This window comes from Drosophila hydei, unplaced genomic scaffold (assembly GCF_003285905.1).
Source record: "Drosophila hydei strain 15085-1641.00,03,60 unplaced genomic scaffold, DhydRS2 tig00008139-arrow-pilon, whole genome shotgun sequence".
In the NCBI taxonomy this organism is placed as follows: Eukaryota; Metazoa; Arthropoda; class Insecta; order Diptera; family Drosophilidae; genus Drosophila; species Drosophila hydei.
In genome coordinates, this window is record NW_022045847.1 from 1,377,175 (window position 1) to 1,389,599 (window position 12,425).

A 12,425-nucleotide genomic window follows, 5' to 3' on the forward strand; every position below is an offset into this window, starting at 1 on the left:
ATTTTTATGTAATTTTTAAAGTATTACTTAAAAAAACGACTATTAGATAATTTTAAGTTTAACTTGAATTACTATAATGTGGCTTATTAAAAATAGCAGTGTGTATTTTTGTTTATTTAGTGGTCCTTATTTAAGCCCGTTACAATAAAATACACTGAATTGGATTAATTAATTTTTTTTCATTAATATATTTTTGCTATAATTTTGTTATTCAAATCTTTTGTTTCGTTCACTGCAAATTTTTAGTACAGCAACACCAACGAACGTACATTCCTTTAAGTACAATTGCCGAACAAAATACAATTAGAAGAGGTCGAGCATGCGAGTGAACTCTAGTATCACGAGTGTTGCCGACGACTGGTCCGTTCTACATTGTGGTTACAAAATGTCTGCCGCGATTGCCAAAACTGCGTAGCTATGAGCAACGCAACATCAACATCTGCAACACATGCATAGCAACATTAAAGCACAACCTGTTGAGAGAAGTCAGTAATAAATGCTTGTCAGCATGTTGCTAAACACTTAGCAACATTTTATTCCAGACAGAGAGAGAGACCGAGAAATGGAGAGTGCGAGAGCGAATTAAGTAAAGCGCCAATGTTCCTTGTGCTCTCTAATTTACTAGCATCAATGTTGCTGTTGTTGCTATTGGTGTGTGCACTTATTGCCCTCGGCTTCGATGTTGTTTAGGCTGCGGCTGCGGCAAATAAATTTCTCATGCTGCGTGTTGATATGATGAATGACCTGTAAATCATTATAGAGGACATGGACAAGGACAGTGGGTCGTAGGCTATACTACGAAATGTGTGGGATGTACAAGTGTCTTGTTTGTTTTTGACTTGTTTTGTATTTGTATTTGTGATGGTTCAAGTCTACAAATGTTTGAGTCTATTTCACTGTCCGTCTATCTAACTGTTTATGTGTTTGTGTCTCTTTGTAAATGTGAGTGGCATACATGTATTTGCGCATTTCAGATTACGACTGCCCATCTCGACATTTATGCATCGTGGATACACATATGTATGTATGTGTGTATTCAGCTAGCTTATAAATACGCAGGCATATGCATTCTTGTTGTTGTGTTTCTGTTACGTATAGTTTATGGCATACATTTACTGCGAGCTGCCTATGATACAGACATGCAAACATCCAGACAGACACACTCATCAGATCCCGCCCCTAACATATTTGCACTCTTGTTTATATTCATGTTGTTTCCAACATGTTTATTATGTAAAATTTATGCACGTTTGTTGTTTTCGTTTTATATAGTGAAGTCCGGGGACCAACTGAATGTTACAGCCGACACACGCACACTCACGCCTTCGCACACCCTACGTGTTTGGTGTTAAAATTCCGCCAAATATTTACACGTTTACCAATCACATTTTTGGCAGCTTAATAAATCATAATTTACGTTTTGCCATGTTGAATAAAGTAAATGTTAAGCCCAATTTTAATATGCGTTAATAACACAGGGTATTAACATAGTACTAAACCAGTATCAGCATTTGCACTTTGGAAAGTAATTTCATATCTTTTTTTGTCTACTGTAAACTACACGATTCCACATACATTCTAAAACAATTGAGAAAAACTGCAATCGATAAAGTCCATCTTCCATTCCTATTCAACCTTTGGTCACAGCCTCAGCCTAATCAACCACAGTTCATACAAAACTTTTTAGCTCGCATGAACTCAACTTTGATTGCAACGCAATCTGGAAACCAAAGAACAAAAAGAAAAACTAAGTTAGAGACAGAGATACTTATCCAGTAAAGAAATTTGTTAAAAACAAAAGTGCTTTTAAAACAAATAGATTACAAACAATAATTAACTATCAAAGTAAACAAATAAGACTAGTATCCATTATTATTTGAGATGAGACGGTTAAAAAAGAGCTGATGGCTGAACGCTTTTTTCGTACTGTTTATCTGTGGTGGAACTCTTCCTTTTCAAACGACGTTAGTTATCTCCACCTCGCTCCCAAATTACCTTACCTCTTCTTGGATAAATTTATTAAACCAATAACTTTAATAAATTTCCATTTAATGAAACTGTTCATTAATAGAGACTTTACTATAACCGGACACATTTTACCATCCAACCACAACGACAAAAATTCTAACAAGCGACAAAGACCTTCTCTTTCCCCTCTTTTTTATTAAACATATATTTTATATTAATATAACATAACTTTTTCAGTTATTCAAGCGAAACCGGAATTCATTTTGGCATGCGCTAATTAATTGATGACAAATGGAAATGAGTAAGAAAATTGCAGTCGGTTGCAACTGACTGGATAATACTTGTTCAAATAAATTATCAGCTTATATGTAAAGGAAGTTAATCAGTTATCCACTTGCATCACTTGCAGCTTTAGCTTTGCAACAATTAAAGATATTTTATATTACAAAATTAGGATAAAATACCCGCCGAGGCAGACAGACGTATAGTTCAAAAAAGCGCTCCGTATAGTCTATATACTCCATTGAATTTGTGAACTACAACAAATATAATTAGCATGTGACAGCTGCTTATGCTTGTGGTCAGATTTTGAGTGGGGCTTCGAGTTGGTCGTGGATTTTGGTGCAACTCAAACGCGAAGTCCAAATTAATCAGCCTTTACTTTGCCGTCGTGATCAAAATGTAATTAGGTAGCAAGAGCCGCACAGCACACTCAGTCAGTCGACTTGATTAATAGATAATAGTACAAGAATAAAGCAAATAAAAATAAATATATTCTGCAGTTGTTATAAGGAAAACTACAATTTATTTCAATTTAAATATTTAATTTAGCTCTAAAATGTGTTCTCCAAATAGGTAGTTGTTTGTTTGTTGATTATTCTTCGCTCTACACAGTTTTTAATAAATAATAATAATGATGGCTTGTACACTCGTTAGATCGTTATAAGTCGGCACATCAAAATAGATTGGCATAATAGAGAAGTATGCTGAATTTCAATTTATATGCCTTCTATAGTTGTCTAACGACTTGTCTTGCAATAAATGATTATTACTATTTATTATATTTAATTAAGTGCCTGCTTGATATTAACTTTGAGGAACAGTGACATTAAAAATGCAACTACAAATAAATAAATACAAAATTAAAGAACATTAGTAAATTTATGTGATAAAAGAAATTTAATACTTACGCATCATTAGGGAAAATAGCCACAGAAACGGTGCCCAACAGTTGATCTTTATAAAAAGCGGTAGTAACATGTTGCCGGCAACCGAACCCAAACGGCCAAATGTCATAATCAATAATAAAACCATTGTTCTGTAAAGAGCAAAGAAAATATATATAAATATTTATGTATGTTTAAGCTGCTGTGAAAATAAAAATAGCACCTCCCTTAGTATCAATTTTATCAAAGTCGAACCAATAATAGAATAAAGTTGAAATTAATTAATTGCTACAACCTTTGACATACACACCTCATCAAAGTAGGAAAATAGACCACGGTCATACTTATAACAGTCGACGCACAGATTCCCATGACCGTTAAATAGAATGCAGAGACAAGAAGCATCGATAGGCTGGAATTTGTAAAGTACAGTCCACCCACGAGGAATGTACTTATAAGCAGGCTGATCTCTGAAACAAAACAAGTAAGATTGCTTTAGCCAGAAGTGAACAGCTAGCGGATACCGAAAACCATCCACAAAACTACAATCTAGCACTCCTGCAATGAAAAATCTAGTAATTATCGACAATCCGTTTAGCTAAATGTTACATCCTGTTTTGCGTTCATATCAATTCCCAAAATAATTCCTAATATATTTTTTGTGAATGAAGGAGAACCTCCAAATATATATATTCATTAGGTAATTTTATTATATTATATTGTGTTTGCAATGGCTCATGAACAGAGTAAAATAATTTATTAATATGTATATAGTCATAAATAAATATATGAATTAACATATTTTCAACGCACTTCGTAGTTTCTCACAGTCCATAGAGAATTTAGAACTAAAGGTCAACAGTAACGTTTTTATCGAATTATAGCGCTGTAAAGCTGTAACACCGAAGGCGAGTTTATCTATATTTATTTACACATATATATTTATTGTAATTATTTTTCATGAACCTCAAGGTAAAGTATTTGTAACAATTTGATACTTTAGCTTCAGAGCTGTTAAATATACACTTTTCGGCGAAATATTCGGCATTTAAAAATAGCGTATACTTTACAGAAGGTATTGTGATTGTGTTGTATTGATTAAAATGAGCTCAAATCTCCGGCTTCAATATAAGTAAAACGTTTTTATACAATTACACAACACCAATACACTCCTTTCACTTCGTGAAAGAGTGAAACAAATCAGAATATCAATTTTATATTGAAATGTGGCAAAACTTACTCAGCAAGTGGCTAGCGATTACTTGAATACTCAGCAGAGGAAATATAACCAAATAGCCAATAAGGCCAATGGCGGCAACAATGATATTATCAGAATAGGTTTCCGGTTCATGATGCTGCACGATTGGGTTCATTATTTTAATGCTGGAAGTTTTGGGTATAATAGATCGCCTACCTACTATGTCGCATTCCTGATTTTTTTCCTCTTTTGTGAAGTTTAATTGCGTATCGTGCTTTAGAACTGCGCACATGCTCCGATCTGAATATCCTTTTACCTCTAAGGTGTGTATCGTTGCAAAGATATTTGGCATCCACAAACGAACCGAGTTTACACTGCAATTGTCAAAGTGCATATTAATTAATATAAGCTTAAAAGCTTAGTATACTTTAAGGTGTAATAAGTGAAAATATCTTTTCTCTTTTGTGATGACAACTATTTTTATAATAAATTTAATATATTAATTAAATTAAAATTTAAAAGAAAGGCTTACAATTGCAATTGTAACAGAATCAATTGGTAATAATATATTACTATAAATCCTACATCCTACACTATAAGTCCTACATTTACAATTAAAAATACATTATTTTTAATAACATATTTTATGGCTTTACTTATTATATTCATTAATTGTTTTTTTTTATGTATTATGAGGTAAAATTATTTATTTTTTATTATTTTAGATTAAGACAGCTAAACTACGAAGTCTACAGCTCGAATGCTACGCAAGGGCATTGAAATAATAAAATTTGCTTAAGTTAACAAATAAACACCAATTTGTATATATATATGCAGTTAGGAACTACCTATAAATTCATTATTATTACTTACCACATAATTTGGCAAAAATGCAACAGATAAACGTGAATGGCTACTCCCAGATAAGGACAACTCCACATTGGCTTCAACTGCTTCAGTCCTTCAAAAAATATAAATTTTGCTCTCCAGCACTTTCGTTTCACCGTTTCTTCTTCCATTCGCTCTGGCACGGCGTCAATCAGAGTTTTGATCTAACAGTTGGAAGGTTTAGCAAATTTTCGATATTCGAATAAGATCAAGCAACTACACACAACTTACCGGATAGCTTTCACGACTTTTACGCTTGTTGATGGCGTAAATGCGTTGAAAGGATTTCAACGCTTTGTTATAGTAGCCCTGAGCCATAAGAAACTTTGGACTCTCGGGTAAAAATATGTGTAAAAGTCCACTCAAAAAACTCGGTATAGCCGAAATAGCGAAAAATACCTGCCACGTGTGAACTGCAAAGGAAAAGTAATCAACGCAAGAAACAACATTACAGTCGGGAGCTACCGACGTAATAGTACTCTTTCACATTTCAAAAAAAGTTTAACAATCAGACCATATAATGTAAGCCTCTACCCGTAGTCTTAATCGTAAAACTTTGTAGCAGTGTTTTTGTAATTTTTTGCCTCTTTTTTAGTTAATTTTATCTGCAGACGAAGTCACGCAAATTCACTTGCCAAACCCTTTAATAGTTTTAAAGCGTTGCATATTTTGTAGAAGATATAATAGTCCCCGATATGCCAGGCTCCCCAGTGTCGAAAAATCTTTCATTTTACCGGACAGAGTTATACACGATATATTCCAATTGACAATTTCTAGCTTTAATAGGGACAGGTGGACGGACAGCACGGCTGGCATTGCTTAAACATCGAAGTAGTCTTTTCTTTTCGTGAACGAGTATAAGAACTCCACCTACATTTCATGTTTCCCAATTTGAAATAAATGTGCAGTGGAAGTAATAGGTAGGCTATCAGTGGTAATGTCACCGCTCCTATAGAAATAATTAGGCCGACAAAAAACATTATATAGTGTCTATGTTTCTGGCCATGGAACTCGGCCAAATAGCTGACGACCACCGCGAAGGGGCCGCAAATTCTGCAGAGTAGTAGTACAAATTATTTAGATAAGTACATCATATAGATTTGTTTGATACCCACATTAGTCCATCGAAGAATTTAAATATCATCAGTTGAATGGAATTTTGACTTAGGGCCGAGCAGAGCACAAAAATACCGTCAACGAAACCGCCAATGATTAAAACAGAACGGCGACCCATGGTGTCCGATATAAAGCCCCATGGAATGGCTGACAAAATCATGCCTAGACAGCTGTGTTAGAAGTCGTCCTATATAGTTTTAATATCTATTCAACATCACTTACCTGCGTATGTCACTGCATTCAGCATTCCCATGTCCATTACGCTCAGGTTTAGGTCACACTGAGCCGTTGGCATCACATATGATATGACGGAGGCAGAGAAAACCATTGCAGTTAAGCAGGGGAGTGCGCAGATCAAAATGATGACATTAAATAAACCGAAGCCACATTCAGAAATTGCCCTCTCAAAATCTGCCGTTTCATCTGGCTCTGCTGCTTTTGCCATCTATATTACAGCTGCTACCATAAAATAGAGTGCAGATAAAATTCAATTAATTTTGAACATAAACTTTAGGCATTCTAGATTTGTAAAGTGATCAGTGTAAAGCTGTATCCGTCGAACATTATATTTTAAAAATATCAGAGTATTTTTTGTAATTTATAAAAGATATCTTTACATGATTTATAATACTATTCTTTATGTTCATCTATGAGAAACTGTTTATCTTCGAATTGAATACATTTCTTGTTTTTGTTTTCTTTTTTTGTCCTATCTGAAGTATTGTATGTGGGACCTAATTAGACAACATGCATAGAAATTTTAAAAATATTAAAGATAAAGAGAAGTCAGACGCCACTTGAATTCTACTTATTGTGTCACGCTCAGAAAGTTTTGGGAATTCCTTAACTTCTATTAAAAACTTAACAAATGATTTTTATATAATAATTTATTTAATCTGAAACTCCCTTAAAAAAGCACAAACACTATGAACCATCACAAAATTAGTGAAAGCTGAATATTGAAATGAATAAAATTACCCAAACATAGAAATCTAAATATTTAAAGGAAATCAAATATCAGTGGATAATGATTAAATTTATGCAGTTTTACTGGCACAATTCCGAACTCCTGAATCAAATGAGCTAAAATATTGCTTACTTAATGCTTTCGGTTCCTGAAAAAAGAAAAATAAAAAAAGATGAATCCATATTTAGACTGTACATACCCTCCGTCATTAGGGTACTTAAAGAGAAAAGAGTATATTTTTTGGAAAAGTCAAGACCTTATTTTATGAAAATAGTTTTAAAACTCAAAATGGGACATTGAATCTGGGCATCGCTATAAAAATATGTTAACGTGCAATTTGCTCTTTGAATTATTCTGACCAACCATTAACTGGTTGCTATCAATGCCCATAATATTGAAATTATATTATTGAACTAAATAAAAAAGCCTCCGGTTTTGTTAAATCTATAAATTCATTAGGATGAAATTAAATTGGAGCAGATTTTTTGTCACAGAATCAAATACTGTCAGTCGCGTTTCATGTTACCTCTTTCCTCTTTCTAATTATTGTTGCTTAAAAACGGAAACATTTACTCAGAAATTGCTAAAAACTTTTTGCTTATTCGAAATTTAATAATTAATTAATCGATTGCAGACAATTCGTCGTATTCGCAATTCGTGTATGTAAGTTGTATATGCATGACCTGACCTTAGAACCTCTGCATAGAACAGTTTTAAATATTAAACCGCATCTCTACGTAGCATTTCAGTTTTAACTCATTTATTATTCAATCAATCAATCATAAAGAGCTAAAGCTTATAAACTTAAGCATAAACTTAAATATAGGTATTTTTGACCTAATAATACAAAAAAAGATGAGTTAGTTTGCTTATATAGAAATCTTTAATAATATAGGTGATATATCTGAATAAATAAATAATTTTAAAATAAATATACGGTACGAATAATATAACAAAACCCGATAATAAATATAAAAACTAACACATAATGAAAATAACTTTTAAAAATGTGTATTTAATATTTTTCATTGGTTCCTACTCTATATATACATCGTATAACACAAGATGTGCCAAAGAAAGGCGCAAACTAATCTCAAAGACTACAATTATATATATAGAAAGATACTCTAAACAATATTTTTTACAGCTTAAAGGCTACAATCAAAGTATCAAATGTAATTGTCTAAGCTTAAAGAAGCAATTGGTAAAAATAGTTAGGCGAAAGCCGCTTTTGTTGGATTGGGAATGAAAATTGACAGCACGGCAGCAACTGCAAATAAAAAAATTTAATGAAATATGTACGAAATATATGCTGTTCTGCTTTTGTCATATACCACAAATACTGGACAATATAAATAAAAACTACAAAATGATAGGCTCTTTTTTAATATATATATCATTAAAAAATTAATTAATTTTGCAAAATAAACTTACGCAGCATGACAAATCCGACCATCGCAAATGGCGGCACACAGCCTATCTGTATTAAAAGCGGAAAGAGAAGATTGCCAGAGAGGGCGCCCAATCGACCACACATCATGGCAATAGCCACCACCAAGGAGCTACAAAAATTTGTGAAATAAAGATATTTATATTCGATCAGAGAGATGACAGGAAGAGAAGGCATTTCTTACCGAAGTCGCGTGGGAAAGAGCGAAACAACAGCGCCAAGAAGAGAGGAGACAGCAATTCCGCCCACAGTGACATAGGAAGCGGACAAGGCGATTGTCATAACACTATTAACGGACCAATATAGCCCTATGCCGAGGAATCCGGAGATGAACAGACCATATGCTATACGGAAGATTAAAAAGTGAAATAAAAATAAAGTAAAAAAAATATTAAACCAGGAAAATTTTGAAAAATCTTTAAATTGTATTAAAGAAATACAAATAATATTAAACTAAGTCATATTTATTTTCTTAAAAGCATTTTTAAGAAATTCTGTTATTTTGTTTTAAATATTGTTTAATTACAATAGTTGTAAGCCCATTTAATTCAAAAACCTCATTGTTAAACTTGTACAGAAAAAAAAATATATTATAACTTAGAAATACATTTACAAATATAAGTTATTAAGTAAATATTTGTTTAATATATGTTACTTACTTAACAGACGCTTGGCACCTGCTATACGCATTATAGCGGCAGCAAAGAAATATCCACCGAATCCACAAACAGAGACGATGATATTGTTAAAATACATATCTATAGATATAGTTTGAGGCTGTATAAGATATAGAAAGAAAGAGAAAAAGAGAGGAGTGCGTAACGTCAGAATGATGCAGCAAAATGAATACGTTAATGATGAAGCTTGATAAGCATGTTATCTTTGGACGATCCGATAGATAACGAGGTAGCTCATATCAAAGCCGAGCCATAACAATTATGTGCATGCTATTTGTATCTCTAATTGAATAGAGTAATTTTAGCAGACAACCAAAAGCAAGTAAGCTCATTTTTAAATCGCACCCCCATAGAATATTGCTGATAATAAGTGATAAGAAGTTGTCACACTCTCACCTCAGCACATGCAGTCTGATAGTTCGTGAACGTCTCGGCAGTTTGATTAACACTGAAATCAAGTATGGTGCACATGGTGGCCGATGCATCATCATTCAGATGCAGTGCCTCATAATCGGCCATCGAGGAAAAGAGTTGGGGGAGCCAGAGCCGAATGGTGTTCATGCCCAGAAACATGCAGAACTGCATAATATAGCAACGCAGCGAGAGGCTCAACAGTGGCTTGTGAAACATGGGCTGGATCTGTTGCATGCCGGCGCGCAAGCTCTCCAGTAGGCTGCGCGAAGAGCTGTTTTTTTGGACCTCGGGCTTCTCCTCCACTGTGTAAATAGCCTCGTCCTTCTGGGCAACACGATCGGGTACTTCCAAAACAAGCGTTTTCACCTAGCAAATACAAACACAAAGAAGAGCTGTAAATACTTCTTTTTATAGTTAGAAATTGCACCCACGGGATAGTTATCCTTCGGCTGGCCAGTATTTATCTGATAGATCTTTTGCAGGACCAGCAAAGCCTCTGAATTGCGCCCCTGACCCATTAAAAATCTGGGACTCTCTGGCATTACGCACATAATGACGCCACTTAATAAGCTGGGCACGCCGCAAATCAGCAAAAAGACTTGCCAGCTGTGAACTGAAAATGGAAGATTAAATTATTTGTATGTCTATATGTGAGTAGGGCGCTTCCAACTAGAGCACACTTATTTATCTTCAACTCACTGTCGAGACTGTCAAAGAGTACAAAATCCCAGGGCTGCGGAAAAGTAAGCCAGGCCAGTATAGGCAGCAACAACGTTGCAGCACTCACAATCATACCCACAATCATCAGAACGTGACTTCGGTGCTTGGGCCCGTGCATCTCTGACAGATAGGAATAGAGCACCGCTGCAGGGCCGTTGACACTGTATAGCGACAGTTAGCTAACATAAACTCCCAACCAAATAAAAAGATGGTGCCGGCTTACTTACATGAGACCACCAAAAAACTTGAACGTCACCAACATTATGAAATTCTGACTCAGTGCGCTACCAAATACACAAATCGAGGTTAACAAATACCCATAGAGCAGCACCACGCGACGACCCTTCGTGTCGGCCAAATAGCCCCAGGGTATGGCTGAAACGATCATGCCCGCATATGCGCAAGCATTTAATATGCCCTTATCGGTCAACGTCAAATGGAGATCGCACTCGGCTATAGGCAATATATACGACATTGTCGTCGACTCAAACATGTTTGCACAGGTAGCTGGAATCGCGATAATCAACAGAATCAGATTGAAGCGGCCAAAGCCTGCGGATGTGATGGCCTTATCAAAGTCTGCAGGCTCATCATTTGGACCACAAGATGTTGCCGGCGTTGTACTTATCGAGTTACCATCGCTTTCCGTTTCGATGTCTGCAAAATTTTTTAAGGCAATAATTTCGAAATAATTTAAAAGTATATCAAGTTATTTTTTAATTTTTTAAGAAATAACAATGGTAAATTTCATAAATTATATTATTATGACCGAATTTTATTCATTTGATAATAACAGTAATTTTTGCAACCAATTTTTAAAAAATACCATTTTTTTAATAATAAACCAATTTTTTATACTTAAAATTAACACAATAATAGTAACCGCAAACGAGTATTCTGCGATATTTTATTGTGCATTAAAAGAATTTAAAACTTGTAATAATTTAATATATTCTACAAGCATCATTTACTTATTTCATTAAATTGGAAAAAACCTAATTTATATAAATCAGCAATTTAATAAAATGTTATCATAATATAAATTAAAAATGGAAAATTAGATTATATTATTATAAAGTTATTATAAAGTATTGTTCAATGGTGTAATTTTTATTGTGCTAAATTTTAATTTACTATGCTCACTTCTGAATTCTTATATATCTGTATATATATATTCTGTATTCTTATATTTTGTTCTTAATATTTTCCAATTTTCACATTCAGCAGCACATAACGTCTTGTTATTTTAATTTTGTCAAGCTAAAGCATTTAAAAGTTGGCTTCTTTATAATATTATATATATATAACGGCTTGGGTATTATTGTTTTTATTTTTACTCAGAATTTTTATGCACTTGTCTTTCTATAAGAAACAATCCCTTTTAATTTTTATGGATCAACCTTTTTTCACAATCTTTTACCTTTTACTTTATCATGATTCACATTTTCCACATTCTTTTCGCCCATATTACTGCTCTGTCGGATGCCTTTCGATTGATTTGAGATTCGCAATTTTTTTTGAATTAAGTAATTTATGTTGCAAGTCAATTGAAATGTCTCGGTCAATAGTTACAAATGCACTATAGTATATTAATGTATCACAGATGTTTTTTATTTCACTACATCCGAGCGCTTCGAGCTCTATGCGCTGACTGTTGGCAAATGGTGAACTGTAAGGAATTTCACAGGGCTTTTATTATATCGTGTAGAGGAAAATTGAAGATTCATTTCTAGGTAATTAACACTTTCTTATCGAAGATAACACATCTTACACGAGTTTCCATAAAGATTATGAATGAATATCCATTCAATTAACCGTATTTTCTTATAATATTTCTCTAATAATAATACATGCATTGTTG

At 33.7% G+C, this 12,425-nt stretch overlaps 2 protein-coding genes across 4 annotated transcripts; both read right to left on the reverse strand.

Moving 5' to 3' along the window:
- Nucleotides 1-2,783: 2,783 nt before the first annotated feature.
- LOC111601313 (synaptic vesicle glycoprotein 2B) lies at nucleotides 2,784-6,892 on the reverse strand. 3 transcript variants are annotated; one of them, XM_023317837.2, is made up of 10 exons: nucleotides 6,559-6,886; nucleotides 6,336-6,498; nucleotides 6,095-6,273; nucleotides 5,452-5,633; nucleotides 5,206-5,384; nucleotides 4,553-4,706; nucleotides 4,375-4,489; nucleotides 3,445-3,604; nucleotides 3,159-3,286; nucleotides 2,784-3,088 (listed from the first exon to the last, which is right to left on the reverse strand). In XM_023317837.2, exons 1-10 carry the CDS (start codon nucleotides 6,779-6,781, stop codon nucleotides 3,033-3,035), a joined length of 1,539 nt encoding a protein of 512 aa, XP_023173605.2. In that variant the 5' UTR covers nucleotides 6,782-6,886; the 3' UTR covers nucleotides 2,784-3,032. The 3 variants fall into 3 exon arrangements, with proteins under 3 accessions (XP_023173605.2, XP_023173606.1, XP_023173607.2); XM_023317838.2 differs by having other exon boundaries at nucleotides 6,336-6,506; nucleotides 6,559-6,640; XM_023317839.2 differs by lacking the exons at nucleotides 2,784-3,088; nucleotides 3,159-3,286; nucleotides 3,445-3,604 and having other exon boundaries at nucleotides 4,408-4,489; nucleotides 4,549-4,706; nucleotides 6,559-6,892.
- A 1,545-nt stretch (nucleotides 6,893-8,437) lies between these two features.
- On the reverse strand, nucleotides 8,438-12,215 carry LOC111601319 (synaptic vesicle glycoprotein 2C). Its single transcript, XM_023317849.2, has 9 exons — nucleotides 11,985-12,215; nucleotides 10,792-11,221; nucleotides 10,544-10,725; nucleotides 10,276-10,457; nucleotides 9,827-10,210; nucleotides 9,413-9,530; nucleotides 8,938-9,097; nucleotides 8,738-8,865; nucleotides 8,438-8,573 (listed from the first exon to the last, which is right to left on the reverse strand). The coding sequence occupies exons 1-9, from the start codon at nucleotides 12,028-12,030 to the stop codon at nucleotides 8,518-8,520; spliced, it is 1,686 nt and encodes a 561-aa protein (XP_023173617.2). The 5' UTR covers nucleotides 12,031-12,215; the 3' UTR covers nucleotides 8,438-8,517.
- Nucleotides 12,216-12,425: the final 210 nt, after the last annotated feature.

Excerpts from the sequence above, each read along its gene's own strand:
- LOC111601313 (XM_023317837.2), bottom strand. The coding sequence starts at position 6,781 with ATGGCAAAAGCAGCAGAGCCAGATGAAACGGCAGATTTTGAGAGGGCA. Across the intron at positions 5,385-5,451 it reads AAAGTCGTGAAAGCTATCCG|ATCAAAACTCTGATTGACGC; the intron begins GTAAGTTGTGTG and ends TCCAACTGTTAG. Across the intron at positions 4,707-5,205 it reads CATTTTTGCCAAATTATGTG|TGTAAACTCGGTTCGTTTGT; the intron begins GTAAGTAATAAT and ends TGACAATTGCAG.
- LOC111601319 (XM_023317849.2), bottom strand. The coding sequence starts at position 12,030 with ATGGGCGAAAAGAATGTGGAAAATGTGAATCATGATAAAGTAAAAG. Across the intron at positions 10,458-10,543 it reads ACTCTTTGACAGTCTCGACA|TTCACAGCTGGCAAGTCTTT; the intron begins GTGAGTTGAAGA and ends TTCCATTTTCAG. Across the intron at positions 9,098-9,412 it reads AGGTGCCAAGCGTCTGTTAA|CATATGGTCTGTTCATCTCC; the intron begins GTAAGTAACATA and ends TCTTCCGTATAG.